The 25000-nt window shown below is 37.1% G+C and overlaps 2 protein-coding genes across 2 annotated transcripts in view; one reads left to right on the top strand and one right to left on the bottom strand.

Moving 5' to 3' along the window:
* Positions 1-5989, top strand: part of LOC137658747 (uncharacterized) — a 28997-nt gene extending 23008 nt beyond the window's left edge. The window contains exon 3 of the mRNA XM_068393772.1: positions 5872-5989. Within this exon, the coding sequence (XP_068249873.1) occupies positions 5872-5989 (118 nt within the window). The remainder of the gene's footprint in view (positions 1-5871) is intronic.
* The window catches only part of cos (kinesin-like protein costa), a 233146-nt gene that overhangs the window by 19046 nt on the left and 189100 nt on the right, over positions 1-25000 (bottom strand). The window lies entirely within an intron of this gene.

The raw sequence follows: 25000 nt of genomic DNA, 5'->3' as shown, positions 1-25000 counted from the left end.
AATTGCTTTCTAAAGATTACAAAAGATGCAGGAGAAGGAAAAAAAGAAAAATCAACCAAAAGACCCTCCCAAGACCAGCTGTGTTCATTACTTATCCTTTTGGAGTCAAAAGATACCGTAAGCATTATCTCTCATACTCTACTTAATATTGTACATAGGATTTGTATACGCCAAGGGAATTCGACTTTTCCGTTACTCGTTATTCCAGAATATTGCCTGATTACTATATATTGTACATATACTGTAAATGTCACGCAACATATTTGTGACTTAATTTGTTGGCGTAGGAGTATGGACGCGCATACAAGTATTCGTTTAGACATGAATACAGACCAAACAAGTATGCACGTGTGTATATGTATACAATACAAATAAGCATCTGTGTTGATATGCTTGCAATACAAACAATTATGACAATGTGGATATGAGTACAACAAAATCAATCATGCACGTAAGAAATGAAAAAAAAAAAAAAAAAAAAAAAAAACAGATAGGAATCATAAGCCCGCATAAAATAAATGGCCCCAACATCATTAATATCTGTCGTTATAATGTTTTTAAATTATTTGTTTTAGGTCATGATACTAAGATATTTACACTTAGAAATGCATAATATTTGCGGAGCACAAGTCATTTTATCCTTAGCTCTGAAAGTTGAAAATTTAATAGGCGCACACACATATATACGTACATGCTTACATACATATATATATACAGAGAGAGAGAGAGAGAGAGAGAGAGAGAGAGAGAGAGAGAGAGAGAGAGAGAGAGAGAGAGAGAGAGAGTCTAACCTATATATATATATATATATATATATATATATATATATATATATATATATATATATTCATATGCATATATATATATATATATATCCAAATATATTTATATTTTTACACTAATGTACAGTATATACGTGTATGTATATATACATATTATGGATAGACACACACACACACACACACACACACACACATATATATATATATATATATATATATATATATATATATATATATATATATATATATATATATATATATATACGGTATATATGAGCAATTGGCAATACTGAAATATTCAGAGAAGTAGGTTCACCGTAAATTCAGCTGATAAAAGGCAAGCATGGCAGTGGCTGATATCATGACCATATCTGGAACCAACCAACGAGTGCACGACCACATGAAAATAAAAAATGTATATATTGGTATTCATAAGTATGCAAACCGTGAAATCATGCACACGAACTGACAAACCTTTACCTATCTATGAATCTTAACAAGTACAAAATGCTTAGCTTTGGTTTCCCGAAAGTACTGCGTTCTGAGGGACAGCTGACAGCAAACTGTCAGTCAGCACTGTCAATTGTGATAATGGTTATTTAAGAAGTCTGTATATCCTGAGAGAAATCATTCTAGAGTCTGCTGACCTTATATACCAAAAGCGAATTTTAATAGGGGCTAATAAAAAAGTTCAGATATCCGAAATCTACATTTAGTTACCACAACAAGATGAATTTGTTTGATTTTTTCAAACACCTATCTTTCCGGGAATGTTACATTTACCCTAATTATGACTTATTTTTCATTCCCCTATACATACAACGCACAGTCTGGCCTATTCTTTACACATTCTCCTCTTTCCTCATACACCTGACATCATTAAGAAAACAGAAACAAAAATCTTCTCAATTCAAGGGATTAATAACTACATTGTAATTACCCAGTGGCTTTAGCTATGGTCAGCAGCTCTTCTAGGAGGACACTACAAAATTACTACCACTGTTCTCGTCTTGGGTAGTGCTATAGTCTCTGTACCAAAATCTTCCACTGTCTTGCGTTAGAGTTCTCTTGGTTGAGGATACACTCAGGCACATTATTCTATTTGCTTCCTTATTTCCTTTCTTACTGGGCCATTTTTCTTTGCTGGAGCCCTTGGGCTTATGCCATCCTGCTTTTCCAACTAGGGTTGTAGATTAGCTAATAATAATAATAATAATAATAATAATAATAATAATAATAATAATAATAAAAATAATAATAAATAATAATAAATAATAAATAATAATAAACAACAATAAATGTAATAATAATAATAATAATAATAATAATAATAATAATAATAATAATAGGAAAAGCTCAGGAACCAAACTATGGTACTGGTAAATTTTATGGCTTTTTCGTGAAGGGAATGCCCGTGAAAAGTTTGAAATCTGGCAATTAAAAGTGAATAGGTAAAACTTTGCGTATAAGAGAACGTTATTCGACAAATTCCATGACTGAAGCAATAGAGCTTACTACGCTTAATGTATACTGTAGAGCTTTTATGAAACAAATATTTCATTCAAGGGATTATTTACTGCATTGTAATGAGTCATTAGTTCTGAAGAATATACACCTTTGGAGTAAAGCCATACTGAATATAAGCGGTCACTTTCAAAACAAATGCACTTTGCATAATGATAAAGATCTACTAATTTTGAATCATATATAAAAATCAATAATCCTTAAGTATTCTTCATTTCCATCAAATAAGTGTCCTTAACTTTAATGAATTAAATATTAAAGATTTACGAAATTTTCGTACAAAATGCAACTCTAGGGCCTATGAGTCGTCAGAAGCTAAAATAGATTATTACTGTGGAAAACTGAAGAAATGCAAAAACTATACTTATAAGGATGAACGCATTCTAAAAATATTATCCTAAAAGAAAAATAGCATATTGTCTGGATACAAATTAAATCAATTAAAAAAAATCAACTATGAAAATGGAAAATTTGAAGATTGCTTACATACTTTGCCACTTAAATAAAAAAAAAATCTTTCTATCCTCTGTGAAAGGAAAATCTCAATTACTTCTATCTAACCTGTGAGATGAAATCTCATCTAATCCAAGTATTGAGAGAGAAAAAAAAACTTTTCATGTAAAATAAAAAAAACTCAAAACTTAATTTACTTAAAGTAAAAAAAAATGACAAAACAATGAAACTTAGAGGCAAATATTCACGAGAAAATTATACCCATCAAAGACAGTAAAAAAAAAAAAATTCAAAAAAACAAGCAATGTCAATAATTAAGAAAACGCGCTTGCTCAGTATAAAACAAGAAAATAATGAAAACCTCTAATATAATATTGATCAAGAAAACACGCATTCGATTTCAATTTACAACATTTCCAAATTTTAATTATTAGAAAAACAATATTGATAACCAACCATAACGCATTTTGATCTCGGGAAATTAACAATTTGTCTAAGAGAAAAACAACAAAAGAAGAAACTCGCTCAAGGAGAAACTAAGACAATCTTAACAGTCCTTTCCTCACTGGGCTATTTTTCCTTTTTGGAGCCCTTGGGATAATAGCATCTTGCTTTCCCAACTAGGGTTGTAGCTTAGCTAATAATAATAATAATAATAATAATAATAATAATAATAATAATAATAATAATAATAATAATTGAAAAAAAAATTCAACATAACCAATACGATGTGAAAAATTATATTTAAAAATAAAAACAAAATAACATAGGGAACATAAGTAAAACCTAACCACCTCAGGAATAGAGACAAAATATACGAAACAAATACTCATCATCCACAAAGGCAAATTTCAAAAATCAATAAGGTCCGCTGAGAATCCTTGACCTTCACAGAGTATATTTTAACCCTACGAAATTCTCTGCACATTCCTGGTCAGCTTAGAGAAGGTCTTAACAACTGCTTCTATCGTATGTTTTGTTAGTGAATTATTTTTGTTAAAATTATTATCATCATATAATTTGCACACAACTTGTTTGGGGACTAAACACATTCTGAGTGGCAAGATGAAATGAAAAACTACAACGGAGAGAAGTATAATATAATATAATAGAAATATCTGAAACCGAATCTTATTTTGGATATAAAACGGCGACAAAAATTTAAATAAACAAATCCATAATACGCTCTCAACAAATTCAATAAAATTTAACTCATCTACTCAGAGAGAATCGACTTCACGCTATCCCAGCTCGAACTTACATGGCTCCTAATCTTGTCAAAGATTCTGGATCATTGTGAAAATACATTGAATAATCAGTCTGTGTTTTTGGGGGGTTGTCGTATGAACAAGATTAGGACGTGATCTTCTCATCCTTAAAATAAATTTAAAGTATACAATAAAATATCGAAAAAGGACAAATCTAAAATATTGTGAATTGTAGTACGTGTTTTGTACCATCCAACCAAAATTTCACAGCAACACAAAACTCGTTCATTTCAAATGAATGTGAACCAGCTCCTTAAAAAAAAAAAAAAAAAAAAAAAAAATCCCTTCACGCGATACTCTATTTACAACCATCAACTATTGAGGGGACTTATAAGAATTCGATAAGTATTCCCTCCAGGACCCCTCCAATAGTAACACCAACCCTCCTCCTGCTAAGAACCAAATGCCCCTTTTTAGAAGAGAACCGGTAAGCAAAACAAACAAGGGACCTTCGCATTCTTTGCGACAAAGAAACGTACCAAATCGGTCCCTGGGTGTGAAACGCTAGCCATCACTGCTATAAGTTGCTGAAGGCAACGACACGTAACGATATGAATGACATGTAATGATATGAATACAATATGATTAGAGCTCGCAGACACTGAAAAAGAGTGCGATACTTCTCACGCAATTCTGCTTGTGAGCCGATTTTGCTTTTGGGCCAATTATCGATTATGCAACTTACTCTCTACCTCCCCCTCTTTTTTCTTTCTTTAGCCTCTCTCTCCCTCTCTCTCTCTCTCTCTCTCTCTCTCTCTCTCTCTCTCTCTCTCTGTCTAGTCAAAAGATATAAAAAGAGTAACGTGCTGAAATCAAAATGCAAGAATAAAAGATTCATCGTATCTTTCTCCACACAAAGATTGTAGAATTCTGTGCTAAAAAAATATCCAACAATGTAGTTCTCTCTCTCTCTCTCTCTCTCTCTCTCTCTCTCTCTCTCTCTCTCTCTCGCTCTCTCTCTCGCTCTCTCTCTCTCTCTCTCTCTCTCTCTCTCAAGGGTATCATTAGGAAAGTATCATGCTAGGATTAAAATGCAAGTATAGTATAAATAATTCATCCTCTCGCCAGTCAGGGCTTATCATCAGCAAAATAAAATTCTGAACTTCAAATATTAGACAAAAGAATTTCACCTCTCCCTTTCCATCATTGGGTAGGTAAAATTCAGAACATCCAAATAACCCTCTCTCTCTCTCTCTCTCTCTCTCTCTCTCTCTCTCTCTCTCTCTCTCTCTCTCTCTCTCTCTCTCTCTCTCTCTCTCTCTCTCTCCAAACATTACCATTAGCTAAGTAAAATTCTGAACTTCAAAAGGAGAAATTTATTCTCTCTTCGTATGACACTCACAAGCATTCTAATCCACAAACATAATTATCATGTCTCTCAAAGAAGCTTTACGTCTGTTTTGAAACGTTATAATTTGTTTTAACACACACACACACACACACACACACACACACACACACATATATATATATATATATATATATATATATATATATATATATATATATATATATATATATGTGTGTGTGTGTGTGTGTGTGTGTGTGAAAGAAAGAAATAGTTCAGAAATCGAGGTTTTGTGCTGACTTTTAAATGGACATGAATTGTAAGAGAGAGAGAGAGAGAGAGAGAGAGAGAGAGAGAGAGAGAGAGAGAGAGAGAGAGAGAGAGAGAGAGAGAGCAATATATTCTCTCCTCACCTGCTTATTTCCTATCCATAATTTCAGAATCTTACCCATACGGAATTTAGTGACCATGCCCCAATCTAAATTATGAAAAAGAAAAAAAAAATCAGAAAATCCAACCTTTGAAAGTCTAAAATCTTTATCTTGATCTCTTCCAGGTTCGTTGAACTCTTGTCCAGCCTGAGTTTAGTAGCAGTGCCGGAGACTCTGACAACCCACCGACTCACCAAGGGCCCAGAGCTGAAGCAAGATGCCCCTATCATAATGAGGTTCTGAGAAGCCGTTGGAAGAGATTGGACGTACTCAGGTTTTAATTAATAATACTCATTTTGCGATGCTGCACTCAGGTTTGGGTGGAGTTTTCTTTGCGTTGAATATGCAGTACAAGTTTAAATGCATTAAATTAGGTAAAAGTTAAGATCTAAAGCACAGCAATAAGATCAGAAACTTGGGCTTCAAGACGAAAACTGGAAGCAAATCTTGAGAGAAGAGATGAGACTGCTAATGTGGATTTCGGGAATATCACTGCTTGGAAGATTGGGAAATGATGAAAAAAATAAATGGCAGGTGTAGTAAAGATTACAGAGATAAGAGTGTCAGGACTGAGATGGCGTGGAACCGTGTTGAGAGAAGCAGAGAATTAGAGGGCGAGATAACGTGAAGGATGATATGGAGAGAAGAGGTTTGGTGGAAGAGCAGTGCCTGATAGAAGGCATTGGAGAGGATGGATCAGACAACCGACCCTTTAATGTAGGGATCACGGTGAGGAAGAAGACTCATTTTGCGATGCTGTACTCAGATTTGGATAGAGTTTTCTTTGCTTTGAATATACAATGCAAGTTTAAATGTTTAAATACATCGAATTAGAAACTAAAAAGACATTTTTATGATATATAAAGTGTATGCCTCAATAATACTTCTTTATCGACTGTACTAAATTCGGTCGAATCTCCTTTGAAAAAATATGCACGTCATCTGTTAGTTTTCTGCTAGCTTTTTCCATCAGATCTCATCACGCTTAGACTTTAGTCTATTGATATCTATAAGGGTCGTATCCATAACTATTCTCACAGTAAGTCATAATACAATTGTAATAACTTTACTCATTAAACTTGATTGCTTTCCTCTAAATTTAGCTTAAGATGACCTTCAGTTATTATTCTTGCTAGGTAATACTCATATTCTAACGCTCTAAGACTCCATATAACTGTGAAAGACGCCTAGACTTAAAGTTATTTTTGTAACATGAGCGATAAGTTTTGTTAGGTAACATTAATAAGGAAAAGGGTAGAAGTCAGTTACTATATAAGCTTAAAAATAAAATCAGGGAAGCTAAGAAGACAGATTAAAACAAAAACAATCAATTAAGAAGAATTTTTATGAAGCAATATGTTCACATGATTGCAACTATAACTGAACATCAAAGTAAGTTCCCTTTTCCGACTCGAAAACTATTTTACCTCAAGAAAGTACCCCATATCTAAAAACAAATTATTGTCTTACCAAAGCAATTAACACGTGTCAAATGTGGTAAACTCATGAACACCTTAAATATAATTCTATCAACAATTCCAACTATAATAATGGGTCGGACTGATATTTGTTATCAGATGAACTCACGCTTCAGCAGTCTCAGTTGTATAGATATTTATATGTCCGAGGGTTAGCGATATGATTTGGACGAATATCATGCACGTTTGTGTGTGTGTATATATATAAATATATATATATATATATATATATATATATATATATATATATATATATATATATATATATGTATATATAAATACATATATATATACATATACACATATATATACAGTATATATATATATATATATATATATATATATATATATATATATATATATATATATATATATATATACGTGCATGGTATTCGTCCAAATCATATCAATAACACTCAAACTTATTCTAATTATCTCCTATTCAACTCAAACTGCTGAAACGTGAGTTCGTCTGATAAAAGATATCTGTCAGAAGGAAGCTATCTATGGTCAGTATTATGAAATACCAGAAAAACTTAGGAGAGCCATTTACAACACGTAAAAAAATACTAAATGAAGTCAAAACTCACCTTGAAAACAATTACTAGTTTTAAATTAAATCAGGTATTAGGCAGTGAAGTGTTTTGTCGCCTCTGTTGTTCATGATTTTCCTTGACATGTGCGTAAGAGGACAAATTATGGAGATGAAAACATTACAGATTTTCTATATGCCGAAAATCACGCAATTGTAGTTGAGACAGATGAAGCACTACAGAATGGCTTGAGAGATTGGAATACAATCTTAGAGGAACAAGACATTACAATATGCAAAGAAAAATCAGAAATCATGATTCTGTCAAGAATTCCTCAATAAGTTAATATCTCGTTAGAAGGTCCGGCTATGCAAGTGTGCAAATCTAAAATATATAGGTGTAATGTTTGACCACAGAAGTGACCCACAACTGGAACTAACTCATAAGTTCAACAACAGCTTGCATTTGCTTTAGCCCCTTATGAGAGACAGAAACATTCGAAGAAAAGTAAAAATTACAGAATATACCTCTATCTTAAGGCCAGTGCTTACATATGGACATGTATCATGGACCCTAACAACTAAAAACAGAACCCATATCCAAGCTGCAGATATGAAATTCCTGAGATTAATCAGTGGAATCACAAGAGTAGACAGACTTCGTAATGAGGACTTCAGGAGAGAACTAGAAGTGGGAGATATTTTGAAGTTTGTAGAAAGAAGACAGCTTCGATGGTATGGCCACGTGAAGAGAATGGATGAGAACAAATATCTCAGGAAAGTATGTAGATTGGATCCCTGAAGGACAAAGACCATTAGGACGACCAAGGAAAAGATAGAAGGAAAATATACACATGGCAATGAGAAAGAGAAATTCTTTCCTACAAGAAATAAAAAATGAAAGGTTATTCGGAGACAGATAACGTTGGAGAGGAGCTCTTGAGACAGGGCGACTGACAAGTAATGAACATTATATATATATATATATATATATATATATATATATATATATATATATATATATATATATATATTTATATATATATATATATTTGTTTATGTATTACAGAAATATGCATTATATATACATATATATACATATATATATATAATTATATATATATATATATATATATATATATATATATATATATATATATATATATATATATATATATATATATATATATAAATATACACGAAAGACCTCCCGGTTGTTAACACCTTTCAGTAGTAACTCAATCTAATAGAATTCCACTAAATGCAGCTTGCTTAATAGATGCTTATTGTTGCTTCAGGGTCCTCAAAAGCAACTGGCTACTGAACTAATGGGTCTTTTTCAAAACGTTTATTGTTTTCAACAACAAATAAAATACACACGACACCGAATACAGAATACAGCTCCTTTAGACTTCGAACGCTTTTCACAAAGTCTTAAGATGTTTTCTAAATGCTTTACAAATGCAGCAGACGGTGTGGAGGGGGGAGGGAGAGGGGGAGGGGGGGTTAGATACCCTACAGCCTCATACCTCCTCCCCATCATGCCTCTCGTAATCTTACTACTTTCTAGCACTTCGGTTAACAATGATAAAGGAAATAATATATTTCTCGTTTTAAAAAAGTAGATTAAATATCGACAATATTCTTATTACTTTCTAATAACGCAAATACTTCACAATGATGAATACATATTAAGCTGTGTTCTTAAAGATCGCACATCAATTTGAAAATTTAAAGGTCGCTCATGAATGGCAGAGGTAAGGGACAGTTACAATGCCCTAGAGACTGACCATATAACATATGATCAGCGGCCAAGAACCTTCTCAACCTAAGATAGGACTAGGGAGTGCCAGGTAATGGCTGCTGATGACTCAGCAGATAAACCTCTAGGCTCCATCAAACTCCTAATCCTTAGCTCACAAGGGTGGTAAGAAACTATCGAACTCAGCGGGTCTTGAACCCCAATCTAGCAGACCGTGTTTTGGTTTCCAATAGGCTGCCACAATAGACTATTTCATTTTAATAGCATTTCCTGCTTGAACACCTTTATTATAGTGGCTGTTTTCTTTTATTCTTGGATTAGGAAAACACTAGCCAAGATATGAAAACATGAAAACAGCCCACTGTTGTTCACACTGAAATAACTTGAGTAAACTTCAAGCTTAGAAATGTATACTCAGCTTAATCTAAGGTGCTTGCTAACTTCCACCGGTACAGGATCGCTCAATATATGTTTTAATTATAGTTATTCAATTAAGCTTTTCATAACATTTGCTCAACGTATTTCGTCTTCTATACCTGCCATCGCCGATTACGCATATATATATATATATATATATATATATATATATATATATATATATATATATATATATATATATATATATATAAATGTGTGTATAGATACATATACATATGTATCTATGTATACACACACACACACACACACACACACACACACACACATATATATATATATATATATATATATATATATATATATATATATATATATATATACACACAGTATATGCATATTTATGCATAAACATACAAAAACGTTAAGTAATGCGTGTAGGATGTCTTAATTATAGTGTTCAAAATCTTATTAACTGTAAACATCAAAATAAAGAATAAAAGCTTTGAGTATTTTATTGTGTTAAATCCTATGTAATTTCATACAATAATTAACAGTGAGCTACAGACACTGTCAAGGGTCTCCTTGCAGTGATATGGGCCGTTTGAATCATAAATTGGAAATTCAATGAAAATGTTATATTATCACTGATACTACAACTACTACTACTACTACTACTACTACTACTACTACTACTCATAAATCAAGTTACAGCATGAAAACTCTGCAACATACAGATGTGGCCAGTTATGAGAGAGAGAGAGAGAGAGAGAGAGAGAGAGAGAGAGAGAGAGAGAGAGAGATAGAGATAGTCGTACTAACTAAAACCTACGCTAAAATACATCCCTATTTCAATGAATATCTGTTATGGTCGTAAGAATACTCCTCTTCTTGGAGGGATTTATTGTTAACTTTTCCTCATCATTTATTTATTTCCTTATATCCTTTCCTCGCTGGGCTATTATTCCCAGTTGGAGCCCTTGGGCGTATAGCATCTTGCTTTTCCAACTAGGGTTGTAGCTTGGCTAGTAATAATAATAATAATAACAATAATAATAATAATAATAATAATAATGATAATAATAATATTAGTAATAATATCCTAAAGACACTTCAGTTCACAATAATATTGAAACCACACTTATTTTAGGTCTTATTTTCTGACGACACTGGCCACTGTACATTAGTATTGATTCACAATAGATCCTATAAAAATGAAAGATCTGTTCAGTAAAACATGAATCGTGTTTTGGTTAACGCAACTTTCTTGTTGCAAACACCTTCAAATATTACCTAAAAATATTAAATTTAGATTTGAGGGAATATCTAAAAAAATAGTATACAAGCTATGAGGGTGATTCGAATAATCTTTAAATATCTCTAAAATGAATTCTTAATTTTCGCAACATCTTACTGACAAAATTACTATCGCTAAAATTATAACACTGAACATGGCTATTAATTAGAGTTTCCGCAAAGTCTTGAGGAGAAGTCAATATGTCAAGCAAATCATCTTTTCTATCTATCTACAATAGATAAATACCCGACTCACAATAAAAGAAAATAATAAAAAAAAAATTCGTCTTGGCAACAGAGCTTATCACTTCAAGTAATTCAAATCATTAAAACATACATTTCAGTTTATGTTGAACTTTGTACAATCATAATCATATATATCAATGTCCTTTTTTCATATATTTAGTAAATGCCAAAACCAAATGTAATTGAATAAGAAATGCCAATTGAACCGCAGTTCCATCTTCCTTAAGGCGGGTTTACACGGTCGAACGGTTCGTCGAACGCGGTTCGACAGACAAGTTTGAAGTGATGTTCGAACAAGTGAACGGGGTGTTTGGTTGTCGAACACGTTTTATAAACGGTTCGAAGAAAGTCTGTTCTCGCCTGACTTTTGTGGGCGGGCTTTATTGTCCACAACACTTATACGTTCGTGGCTGACTCCACCTCTTCGAACCGTTTGACAAGCAAGTTCGACAACCGGGTTCGACGAACCGTTGGCCCATGTATACCACGCTTAACACTGTTTGAACAGAAATCATTCACACGGCAGGGCTCAATAGAACAATAGAAAGAAAACACACATCCACACAACAGCCCTATCAGTACACGATAGAAACAATCAAATTTCGTTCAAGACACGGTAAGCCCTTCATTCTTTTTTTTTTTTTTTTTTTTTTTTTTTTTATTACCTTTACTTTTCGTTTAATCGCATATTATTGATATAGATGAAAAAAAGAGAATATATGTATGATTGGTAATTATTCCTAATCTTAGAATTTCAGCTTATAAAATATCCCAGATTATCTTTCCCAGCATTTGCTTTCAGCCTTGTAATAATTTATATTCTTATGAAGCTCTTACATAAAACAAATATGGTTTTTTTCGCACTTTAGAGAAAGGCCATTTATCCAAGAAATAATAATGAAAGTTCTTATGGTAAGTTTCCCTAAACAAGATTTAGATTACACCTAAGGATCAAATAATCTTGGCGTTATTAGATAGCAAAGTCCTTAAATCATTCTTTCAAAATCTCAAATTCCTCTTGATCTTTCATCTGAAGCTAAAGAATATGAGATTAGACTGCAATAAACGGTTTCACAACATGCCACTGTGAACTCTGTGCCTCATAATAACTCAAATGTTTGAAACGTTCAACTTAAGTTAGACACAATTCTCTTAATTTATGGCTGAAACTTCACATGAAAACAAACGTTTTTATTAAGAAGCAACCTTCAACGCTTCCTATATAATCCCTGTTATGATAATGCATCCAGCATATGCAGACTTACGTGAAATGTGAGTGTATTCATGACACTAAATATAGTGGCATATATATATATATATATATATATATATATATATATATATATATATATATATATATATATATATATATATATATATATATGTATGTATAATATATATATATATATATATATATATATATATATATATATATATAGAGAGAGAGAGAGAGAGAGAGAGAGAGAGAGAGAGAGAGAGAGAGAGAGAGAGAGAGAGAGAGAGAGAGAGAGACTTTTAACCCAGCTCCGTTCCAGAACAAAAACCTTAATCTCTTCTTTTATAATTAGTATTCTCTATTATCAATTCTCTTTCCAAAATATTCACATTCCATTATTATTATTATTATTATTATTATTATTATTATTATTATTATTATTACTAGCTAAGTTACAACCCTGGTTATAAAAGCAGGATGCTACAAGCCCAAGGGCTCCAGCAGGGAAAAATAGCCCATTGAGGAAAGAAAATAAGGAAATAAATAAACTATATAAGAAGTAATGAAAAATTCAAATAAAATAGCTTAAGAACAGTAACATCATCAACACATATCTTTCATACGAAACTATAAAAAGAGATTCATGTCAGCCTGTCCAACATAAAAGCATTTGCTGCAAATTTGAAATTATACCATGAATAATTTGGTCATCGAATTTCTTAAATATTCAAAAGAAAATCCCAGAATTAGCAATTCAGAAACCAATCTGTAATGTGCAGGGCTAGGAAAAATATAAGCAATCTTTTTTTGTAATGTTCTAAATAACAAATTTCCGAAAAAGGTCACATTCAGACCCAAAAAAAAAATCCTTCCTCCAATATATAGGATAAAAAAATCTGGAAAAAGAATTCTTTCAAGAACATCTTCCCACCACTAAAATTGGCCAAGATAATACTTCTATACCATATAATTGTACTCAAAAATTCCTTTTCATGTTTGCTTCAGTAATATAAAATAAAACTCGTTTTCTCGACTTTCAGCATTCAGGGAGAAGGTGGTTTCTTTCCTAGATTTATTAATAAATATTTCATGAATCTTACACTCATAAGTAGATATTAACATAAATTTTTATATTATGAGTAAACAGCTAAAAATACATCTTGCTTCCAAAACCGTATAATTTTTCACTATAATACAGTAAATAGTGGGTCGATTATCATGATTATCATAATATGCCAAGTTGTAACAATAGTTGGAAAAGAAGAATCCTTCAAAATCAAGGGCCCTAACAGCAAAAGGATACCAAAGCGGAAATAATTACAAGTGTACAAATATTTAGGATAAACAACAAAATATAATTATAACATACAAACCATAAAACAGCACTCGCGTTAAATGACTCAAAAACTATTTGTACTAAGTTGAAATTTAACAATTATGGAGACATGTTTGTCAACCTTATTAGTATACTTTGCGACCAATACACAGATGGGTCTTCTTATAATTATGACTTTAACTATGCACGCTTGCACACATAGATAGAGCTACAAGATATATACACAAATACTTACAAACAAACATACACAAATACATACATATATAATAATATTATATGTTATGTTTTAGAGAGGATCACATTTTTCCATACAAATTTACGCATATATACTGTATATATATATATATATATATATATATATATATATATATATATATATATATATATATATATATATATATATATATATATATATATATATATATACTGTATATATATGTATATATATGCATATATATATGTATGTGAATATGTATATATATATATATATATATATATATATATATATATATATATATATATATATATATATATATATATATATATATATATATATATATATAGATAGATAGATAGATATATATATATATTTTTGGGCTCAAGCCATGTCGTCCTGATGGAAGTTCCTATAGGGTAGCTTCCTAGGGTATATTACAACTACGGCGATATTCCCAGAGAATTTACCTTCAGGTACCAGAATTCTAACTCCTGGAGCGAGTATCCCTCGTGAAAGGGATATCGCGACATATCAGAGGACGTATTCTAGACACGTCACATGGCAATCTACGACCTGAACAGAGATTCGTCTCGTAGGAGGGAGATTGACGAGATACGAATTCGGGAAAGAAAAAGGGGAGCCGCTCCCAAGGCTTCCCTATCCCCCGATTCGTATGCGTGCCTGGCGCCAATCCTGGCGCCATCTGTATTCCTTTTTGCGTAGCTTAACAACTCGGTGTTTTTTCCTGTTTTTCTCGCAAATCTTGGATTTATTCAGCTTTTCATGGCTTCTTCGTCTTCGTTGACCTCGGATAAGTTGAGTATAGTGTCTGTTATGTATAAATGTAGGCTCTTGGTAAAATTTTGAGTGATTAATAGGATTAATCTTTGATACAAGAGCCGTAGCCTACCAGAGGTGTCCTGGACACTGTCACTCGCTAGGTATAAATTAGTTAGTCAGAGTGACATTCCTGGTTGTTTTGCTTAATAAAATTTAGCTATTTAGCTTTACATAGGATTTCCTTTCGTGCTTAGTATTATTTGGCGAAGTATTCGCCATTCTGGCCTACGCTAGGCCATGTAGCCTAGTCGTTTGGTCCTAGTACTTAATGCATGATTATGGTTTTTCCGAGTGTAATTAAAATTTTATTGAAGCTTTAGGCTATATTTTATACATGTTAGACTGTGTGGAATATTTCCAAGATTGTATACGTGAGAGTTTCGGTGAATTAGGTAATCGATTCTCTTGGTGCCTAGGCTAATTGCTTATGGAGCCTTAGTATACTTTATCATACTCCCCGGTTGCTTTCTTTTCTTCGGAGAAGGTATGCAATCCCTTTCCCTCTGTTTAAGCCTTGGGCTTATCCCTAAGTGGTTTTTTTTTTTTTTCCGAATTTATTTTCGATAAAACTATACTAGGGTGTTACTGTACCTTCCTGTTCCAGCAGAGTCTGGTTCAAAGAGGGTCAGAACAACAGAGTTTTTAGTCTGAGTCCGTGTTGTTTGGCTTGGGGCAGAGTCTCCCTCGCTGACCTAACACTTACAAAGGGAGCTGAGCTCCCTTAGGTCACTGTCGAAGGTTTCTGTAGTTATGATTCCTTCTTGTGTGATCGACCAGACTAAGTCCTGTTGCTGTTCTCGGGGAGGATAAATCTTCCCTTGGGAGTTGCAACGCCTTCCTTGCTTTGGTGCTCTGGAAGCTGGCAGGTATTATACTACTGCGCTGGCCCTTTCCCTTAGATCTCCCTTAGGCTAAGACAGAGTTCTTGGCTACGGGTGATCTGTCACTAAAGCAAGGTTGGCAGGACCCTCTTGTCCCTTCCCCCTCTATCTCCGTAATGGCCTAGCCATTACTGTACTGTACCTTGCCGGCCGGCAGAGCTGGCCGGCAGGGGTATTACTGTACCATATGTCATTCTACTTCTGGACCTAGTATAGGTTGGGATTTGGATTGACTAAGCCCATTGCCGGCCGGCAGAGACGCTGGACGGCAAGGGTCTTATGTTTTTCGAGTGCTGCCCGGACCTCTCTTGGTCCCTCATCCATGCCTGCCGGCAGAGCCGGACGGCATTGGTCAAGGAAGCCTGAATTAAGTTTCTCCCCTTCCTTATATGCACTCTTTCGGTTGCCGGGCTGGGGGGTTGTGTACACTCTTATCCCGGCATCCATTCTATTTTCTTCTAGTGCTGTACCTGTCCCGGCAGCCGGCCTATGAGGCCGGCTGCCGGCCTATGAGGCCGGCAGCCGGGCAGGGGTAGTCTTCTGGTTCTTTTGCTGCCGGCTGGCATCGGTCTTGTACCTTTGCCGGCCGGCTTATGTCAGTCCTTGTCTGCCGGTCACCAAGAGTGTGGCCGGCAGCTGGGTACTACCTTGTGTAGTTGCTGGCCGGCAATCATTGCCGGCCAACACTGGCTGTTGCTGGCCGGCAGCTGCTGCCGCCGGCACAGGCATTTGAACCAGAGGGCTGCCGCCCTATAGCTGTTAAGTAGTATACTTTAAAGCTAATTGTGGTGTGTGCCGGCCGGCAAAGGCAGGCCGGCACACATCCTCCTATACTGTACTAGTATTCTTCTGTATAGCATATACAGTAAGAAGAAAACTATAGTAAAAGTTTAGGTACAGCACTGTATCTTCTAACACTATTGTGTTTTCTTACACAGCCCTTTGCTGTTGCCCTCAGACAGGAAGCAGAGTTCTTCCCCGTCTATTATCCAGGATTTTTAAAATCATTGCCTAGGTGTGAGCTCCACCTGTTTCCTATGGAAACCTTGCATTGGTTACTCTAGTAGAGATAAACCATTTTTGATTTTATTATCTGGAAGGCTGCAACAATGGGTTGTGAGGGAAACACAAGTGTGTGTCTTTCATTTATGAATTGTTATGCTATACTATGCATATCCAGTGATACATAGTTCACTTGATACTCATGGAAATTTCTTCTCTTTACAGAAGGACACTCCGAAGTGGGGAAGTGCTTTCTGCAATGTCAGCAGCAAGAACCTCTGCGGACATGAGTTTTGTAGGAGACACGCAGCATACGCTGTCTCCAAGGATGATCTCCGGTATTGGGACCCTCAGGTATGTACTGTGTGCACTAACCTGATTAATGAGACATTTAAATAGCTAGGAAGAAGCTTCGTACCTGGGTAAGGGGCTTCCAAAAGTACACTTCTGGCCCTTATCTTCCAAGTGAGAAGATGAGGGCGTATCTTTTCCCTAAGGCATCAGCTGAGGCAGTGATTCCCCAGCCTCAAGAGGAGATCCCCTAAGTTCAGATCCAGGTGGATGCTGAAGTCGCGGTCGCGATGCAAGACATCCAGCTAAATGACAGGATATCTGATGTGGACGGGTGTCAGGAGGAAGACCTCCTTGCAGAAGCCCAGGATGAAGTTCAAGTCCCTCTACATCGGCCGGTCTCCCAGTAGAGCTGGGACAGGCCCTCTCTTCTATTGTTGGAATGATCCAACAAATGCAGAAGGAGAATCAGGAGAAGGCGGCTGCAATGGAACTGCGAATGCAGTGCCTTGCAGAATCACATGGGCCCCAGAAAAGCTCAATGTGAAAGACCTTCCTTTGTGCTCGGATGCTAACCCATGGAGGTATGCTGAGCACATGTCGATGACGACTGGAAAGATCGTCATCTCGGATATGCTGGGCTCAGTTCCCCTGGAGGGTGGAATTCTGGCCCAGCAAGGCACCATATCCGGACTGTTATGTCCGGCTGAGGAAGGAACCAGCTTCAAAGGAGGAGGCAGAGCCGAAGGAGGTCATAGTGATGACCATGCTAAGGCTCAAGCTCTACTTTCATCTTCGATGAAAGAGAGGGGCTTCTCTAACTCAAAGGTAGCTACATTGAATAGGAAGCTCCCTTCCTTTGTGTCCTCGCCTACTAGAGCCTTCCCCCTTTTTACAGAAAGGGTTTCTGGCTGTACTAAAAGCAATCGAGGCCGGCAAGTCTTGCCCCTCCCTAGAGGAGTGTAAACCCTTGTCGCTGGCCCTGCCTATGGACCACAAAGATTGGAAGGACGTCCATCTTACGTTCTAAGTGGAAAGTTGGAGGCTGATATTGCCGGACGTCAGTTCGGCAAGGACCCCCCTAAGCTGTCTGACTTTCTTTTGCGAAGTGAGCTCGATACAAAAGAAAGACTGACTGCCTCAATGTCTCTTCAGACTACTCTCGAGACGATGGCAAGTGACCCCAAGGTCCATGAAATGTTCATGGTAGTGGCCAAGCCTCATCTGGCCACAGTGACGAAGGACCTTTATGGCTTCGTCAAGGCAAGGAGAGCTTGTAGGGAGTTCGTGTTTACCTCGGCTACAGTGAGGCACGAGCTAAAGAAACTAATCTCCTCCAACATTTGGGCAAAAGACCTTTTTCCCTACCGACTTGGTCAAAGAAGTTTTTGATAAAGCCACCTTGGAGAATAGAAACCTTCTCCAGAAGTGGGACCTGGCTATCAAAAGAAAGTCTTCCCCGGATGAGGGTCCTCAACCAAAGAGGAAGACTATGAGGACTAGGCTACCGTCTCGGCCAGCCAAGCCTCTTAGACAGCAACAGCAACTGCAATTGCCATTGCCCCCCAGTGCCCCAGATCGTGGCACAAACCCCGACCACCTTTCAGTGGGTACCCCAGGCCGTGCCGACACAGTCCACGGCATTCACCCCAGCGTTCGAAGGGCAGTCTACTTCCTTCCGAGCAAAGCCTAGAGGAGCAGCCAGAGGCTCGTCTAGACGCCCCTCAAGGGGAAGGGGATTCAGGGGTGGTCGTGGTCAGGAAGGCAAGACCTCAGGACGGCAGTCCAAGTGAGGTGATACCGGTAGGAGGGAGACTTCTGAAATTTCGGGATCGGTGGACCTTCGATCCCTGGGCCCACAGCCTACTCAAGAATGGATTGGGCGGGAGCTGGTACAGCACTCCACCCCCGTACCTTCGGTTTTTTCCAACACTCCACCCCCGTTATGGAGGAGTACGTTCAAGAACGGTTGGAGAAAAAGGGTGAAGCCCATCAATTTCTAAGGGAGGCTGTTTTGTGTTCCCAAGAAAGACTCGGAAAAGCTCAGAGTCATTCTGGACTTGTCGCCACTTAACAAGTTCATAGTGAATTGCAAATTCAAAATGCTAACACTGCAACACATAAGGACCTTACTGCCCAAGAGGGCATATTCCGTCTCTATAGACTTGTCAGATGCCTACTGGCACATTCCAATTAGCCATCGACTCTCCCCCTACCTAGGGTTCAGGCTACAGCGAAGACTATACGCCTTCGGAGCCATGCCATTCGGGCTAAACATAGCCCCAAGGATTTTTACGAAGCTTGCGAGCGTAGCTCTCAAACAATTTCGCCTAAAGGGAATTCAGGTAGTAGCCTACCTGGACGACTGGTTGGTGTGGGCAGCATCCGAGACAGAATGCTTGCAAGCTTCCAGTCAGTGATCCAGTTCCTAGAGTACCTAGGCTTCAAGATCAACAGAAAAAGTCTCGACTTTCTCCATCTCAAAAGTTCCAGTGGCTAAGATCCACTGGGACCTTTTGTCACACCGTTTCTCCACCCCAGCGAAGAAAAGGAAGGAGATAGCGGGTTCTGTCAAGAGACTTCAAGATTCCGAAAGGATATCAAGACACGAGCAGGAGAGAGTACTGCGCTCTCTCCAGTTTGCTTCGGTGACAGACCCAGTGCTAAGAGCACAGCTAAAGGATGCAATCGGAGTTTGGAGAAGTTATGCATCAAACGCGTGAAGAGATCTGAGAAGACCAGCCGCTTCGGCTAAGTACTCTTCTCAGGCCTTGGTCCCAAGCCAGACATCTAAAGAAGTCAGATTCTTCTTCAGCCACCTCCCCCGTCGGTGACGATTCACTCAGACGCCTCAAAGGAGGGATGGGGAGGTCACTCTCATCGGGAAAAAAGTCCAGGGGACTTGGTCCAGGCTATTCAAGACCTTTCTCATAAAACTTTCTAGAAGCTAGGGCAGTGCTCCTTACCTTAAAGAAAGTCTCCCCGCGTCATTCGTTCCACATAAAGTGGTAATAGACAGCGAGGTAGTTGTAAGATACTTGAATCGACAAGGATCGAGGTCACCACCTCTCAACCAGGTGATGTTGGCCGTCTTCCGATTGGCGGAAAAGAAGAAGTGGTACCTGTCGGCAGTTCACCTTCAAGGAGTCCGCAATGTGACAGCGGACGCTCTATCCAGGTTCACACCGATAGAGTTGGAATGGTCCTTAGACGCAGGATCATTCTCCTTCATTCTGAATCAGTCCCAGAACTGCAGATAGACCTCTTTGCGACGAAAGACAACAAGAAGTTGCCCCTGTACGTGCCCCGTACGAGGACCCCTTAGCGGAAGCAGTGGACGCGATGTCCCTCGACTGGAACAGATGGTCCAAGATTTATCTGTTCCCTCCTCACAACCTTCTGTTGAGGGTCCTCAACAAACTGAGATCCTTCAAAGGGTAGCGGCAATAGTGGCCCACAAGTGGCCGAACAGCGTGTGGTTCCTCCTGGCATTGGAACTGTAGCTGAAGTTTGTACCACTACCAGATCCAGTTCTGACCCAGCGAGTCCAGAAGTCAACTGTCTGCGCTTCATTACAGAAAACCCGGACCCTGCAGTTCATGATTTTCTCTCCCTAGCGGTGAGAAAGCGTTTCGGGATTTCGAAAGCCAGTATAGACTTCATTGAGGAATATAAATGCAAATCTACTAGAAGGCAATATGAGTCATCTTGGAGAAAATGGGTGGCCTTTTGTCAAGGCGAAGATTCCGCAGGAGATCTTGACAGACTTCTGCTTATCTTTTTTCCCCACCTCCATGGTCAAGGGTTGGCAGCGAACACGATTTCAGCGTGTAAGTCTGCTTTGACAAGACCCATTCTATATGCCTTCCAGGTCGACCTAGGTAACGAGATCTTTAATAAAGTCCCGAAAGCCTGTGCTAGGCTCAGACCTTCAGCACCTCCAAAGCCCATTTCATGGTCTTTAGACAAGTTCTTCATTTCGCTTCTCTGTTGAGCAATGAAGAATGTGCGTTAAAGGATTTGACACAAAAAGTTATTTTCCTAATTTGCACTCGCGTCCGGGGCCAGGGTTAGTGAAATTGTAGCCTCTCGAGAGAGGCAGGTCGTGTTCAGTTCCTGGATGGGGAAGAACTGAACCTGTTTCCGGATCCTACGTTTCTCGCCAAGAATGAGTTACCCACCAACAGGTGGGGTCCCTGGAGAATCTGCCCTCTGAAAGAAGATGCATCTCTATGTCCAGTAGAATGCCTAAAGGTCTATCTTCATAGAACTTCAGACTTCAAGGGTGGTCAGCTATTCAGGGGAGAAACATCAGGCTCAAATTTATCTCTGAATCAACTCAGAGCAAAAATCACATATTTTATTCGCAGAGCGGATCCTGACAATACACCCGCAGGTCACGATCCGAGGAAAGTTGCCTCATTCTTAAATTTCTTTAATTGCATGGATTTTGAACATCTCCGTTCATACACTGGCTGGAAGTCTTCCAGAGTGTTCTTTCGCCACTATGCGAAGCAAGTAGAGGAACTAAAAGAGATCTGTGGTAGCAGTGGGTCGCGGTGTTAACCCTACTGTTTAACTCTGCGAGGAACAGTGGTCTTAATTGGGACGATTAATTCCAGGGTGAGTGTGTAGTTACATACTGTACTACAAACTAAGTGAGGGCACTGTGTTGCCCATCCAGACTGTTCCATTTCCGAAGGTGAACCTAGCATAAGTGCAGACATGTGTGCCGAGCGTTTCTAACGCTAATGTCATTGATTTGTAATACAGGCTTTTATGACTTTGATACCTCGGTATCTTAAAAGTGGCATCTAATGTTTTTCTTTCAGACAAACAAGCCCTGTTTACTATCATACTTATGCTTAAAGTTTTGGGTTATCCTCTTCTTATATATATGTATAATTGTGGTTAACCTGTCTGTTTATTGTCTGTCAATAAGCTTGTTCTTGAGAACCTTGCGTCTCCTTCACCTGTGTCAATTTATTGGTATAATTGAGCATTCATTCTATGTACCTTATCTGGGATAATTCTAATAGAATTGTTCCTTTATGCAAGCTATGTTGCATTGGTTTTCCTCCTATGCGGATATAAAACCTTTGGCCAATACAAGTATTGTGCGGAAAACTGGTCGATATTTCATATTGACGCAGTGGTCCTTTACAAACTATGCTTTACTTAATATAGGGCGAGACCACTATATTAGCTTGCCTGGTATTCATACATAGATATATGTACTCTTCGAGACTTTCCAGAGTCTAGTAGGACTCTTCCCTGTAGGGGGCAGGAAGCTCTAACATAGTTTATAGTTAGTTGAAAAGATGTATAACGGTAACATCTTAGGTGTCTAGGTCTAGTCGACCGGGAATAAATATCTCCGGGGAGTACGGCACGTTCTGAGAATCCACAGATACAGTAATGCTCTGGTACACTTCCATCAGGACGACATGGCTTGAGCCCAAAAAACGGATTTTGAGCGAAGCGAAAAATCTATTTTTGGGTGAGATAGCCATGTCGTCCTGATGGACCCGCCCTTGCCTTTCTAAGAAAGGGCTGTAGGACCCCTCCCTACATACAGTATCTGTAGCACCTCGTGTACGCTACAAGGAATACAGATGGCGCCAGGATTGGCGCCAGGCACGCATACGAATCGGGGGATAGGGAAGCCTTGGGAGCGGCTCCCCTTTTTCTTTCCCGAATTCGTATCTCGTCAATCTCCCTCCTACGAGACGAATCTCTGTTCAGGTCGTAGATTGCCATGTGACGTGTCTAGAATACGTCCTCTGATATGTCGCGATATCCCTTTCACGAGGGATACTCGCTCCAGGAGTTAGAATTCTGGTACCTTAAGGTAAATTCTCTGGGAATATCGCCGTAGTTGTAATATACCCTAGGAAGCTACCCTATAGGAACTTCCATCAGGACGACATGGCTATCTCACCCAAAAATAGATTTTTCGCTTCGCTCAAAATCCGTTATATATATATGTATTTATATATAATTGTATATACAGTATATATATACTGTATATATGTACAGTATATCTGTAAACACACACACACATATATATATATATATATATATATATATATATATATATATATATATATATATATATATAGAGAGAGAGAGAGAGAGAGAGAGAGAGAGAGAGAGAGAGAGAGAGAGAGATGTGTGTGTGTGTGTTTACAGATATACTGTACATATATACAGTATATATATACTGTATATACAATTATATATAAATACATATATATATATATATATATATATATATATATATATATATATATATATATATACATATTCGCATACATATATATATATGCATATATATATACATACATACATATATATATATATATATATATATATATATATATATATATATATATATATATATATATATATATATATATATATATGCACACAGTATATATATTCCTTTCCACCCAGAAATTTCCTGTTTTTAATCGAAAGTGTATTACCACAACGAACGCTTGGTTAGTTAAGACCACGAACATGGGCAATGAATGTGTTAAGAGATGATAACATCACTATCATAATGAAAAAACTTGATATGACTATGTTTGAACTTCAAAATTTCAAATTTGCAGCGAATGTTTTTATGTTGAACGGGCTGACATAAGTATTTCTTTATAATTCATATATGAAAGATCTATTTCAACATGTTCATTAATTGTCCATTACTTCTCTTGCAGTTTATTTATTCAATTATTTCCTTTCCTCACTGGGCTATTTTTCCCTGTAGGGGCCCTTAGGCTTATAACATCCCGCTCTTCCAACAAGGGTTGTAGCTTAGCTAATAACTACTACTACTACTACTACTACTACTACTACTACTAATAATAATAATAATAATAATAATAATGGAGTTAGATGGTCTTGTGTCAGGTATAGGACATTGTTCTGTGATAGATGTACAATATATTTGATTTGGAAGTTAACTAAGAATGGTACTATCATAAAAGATAAGAGTAAAGTATTAGGAAATATGAAGGTATTGCGAAAGGTTTAAAGGTTAAAGGATCCCTCGTGAATGGCAGAGGCAAGGGACAGTGACCCGAGAGACTGACTATATATACATACGATCAGCGCCCAAGCCCCTCTCCACCCAGGCTATGACCAGGGAGGGCTAGGCTATGGCTGCTAATGACTAAGCAGATAGATGTATAGGCCTCCTAAAAAAATCCATCCTTAACTCACAAGGATGATAAGGTTGCAGACACTACAAGAAACTATCAAGCCTGAGCGGCTCTCGAACCCGAGTCTAGCAGATCGCCAGACAGGGACGTTTTCAATAGGCTACTACAACTAAAAATATGGATTTGCAGAATATTGATTACAAAAGCTTAGAATTCTCTTAAATATTAATTTTTCTAATAAAAAATAATGAAGTTCCCAGAATGACCCTTAAATAATGATTGTCTAATGACCTTATGCCTTATATCAGACCTGCAGCCCGGACCATTGACATGCAACCTGTAATCCCTACTGGTATAAAGGAGTAGACTTGCAAACTGTGAAAGTGACCGTCTGTCGAAAATATATGGGTGGCTTACTTAACAAGCACCACCAATTGTTAGTTAGAAGTTGGGTCTAAATCCAGTATATCAAATACCAGATGAAACTGATAAATGATATATCCGTGAACTCTCCTGTATTATAGAAGGACCAATGGCAGATACATTGCACTGTAAAATTGTTCGGTGGCTACTTTCCTTTTGGTAAGGATAGAAGAGACATTTTAGCTATAGTAAG

Source organism: Palaemon carinicauda, chromosome 19, assembly GCF_036898095.1.
Source record: "Palaemon carinicauda isolate YSFRI2023 chromosome 19, ASM3689809v2, whole genome shotgun sequence".
NCBI classification, from domain to species: Eukaryota; Metazoa; Arthropoda; class Malacostraca; order Decapoda; family Palaemonidae; genus Palaemon; species Palaemon carinicauda.
This window is presented reverse-complemented; position numbering and strand designations above follow the sequence as displayed.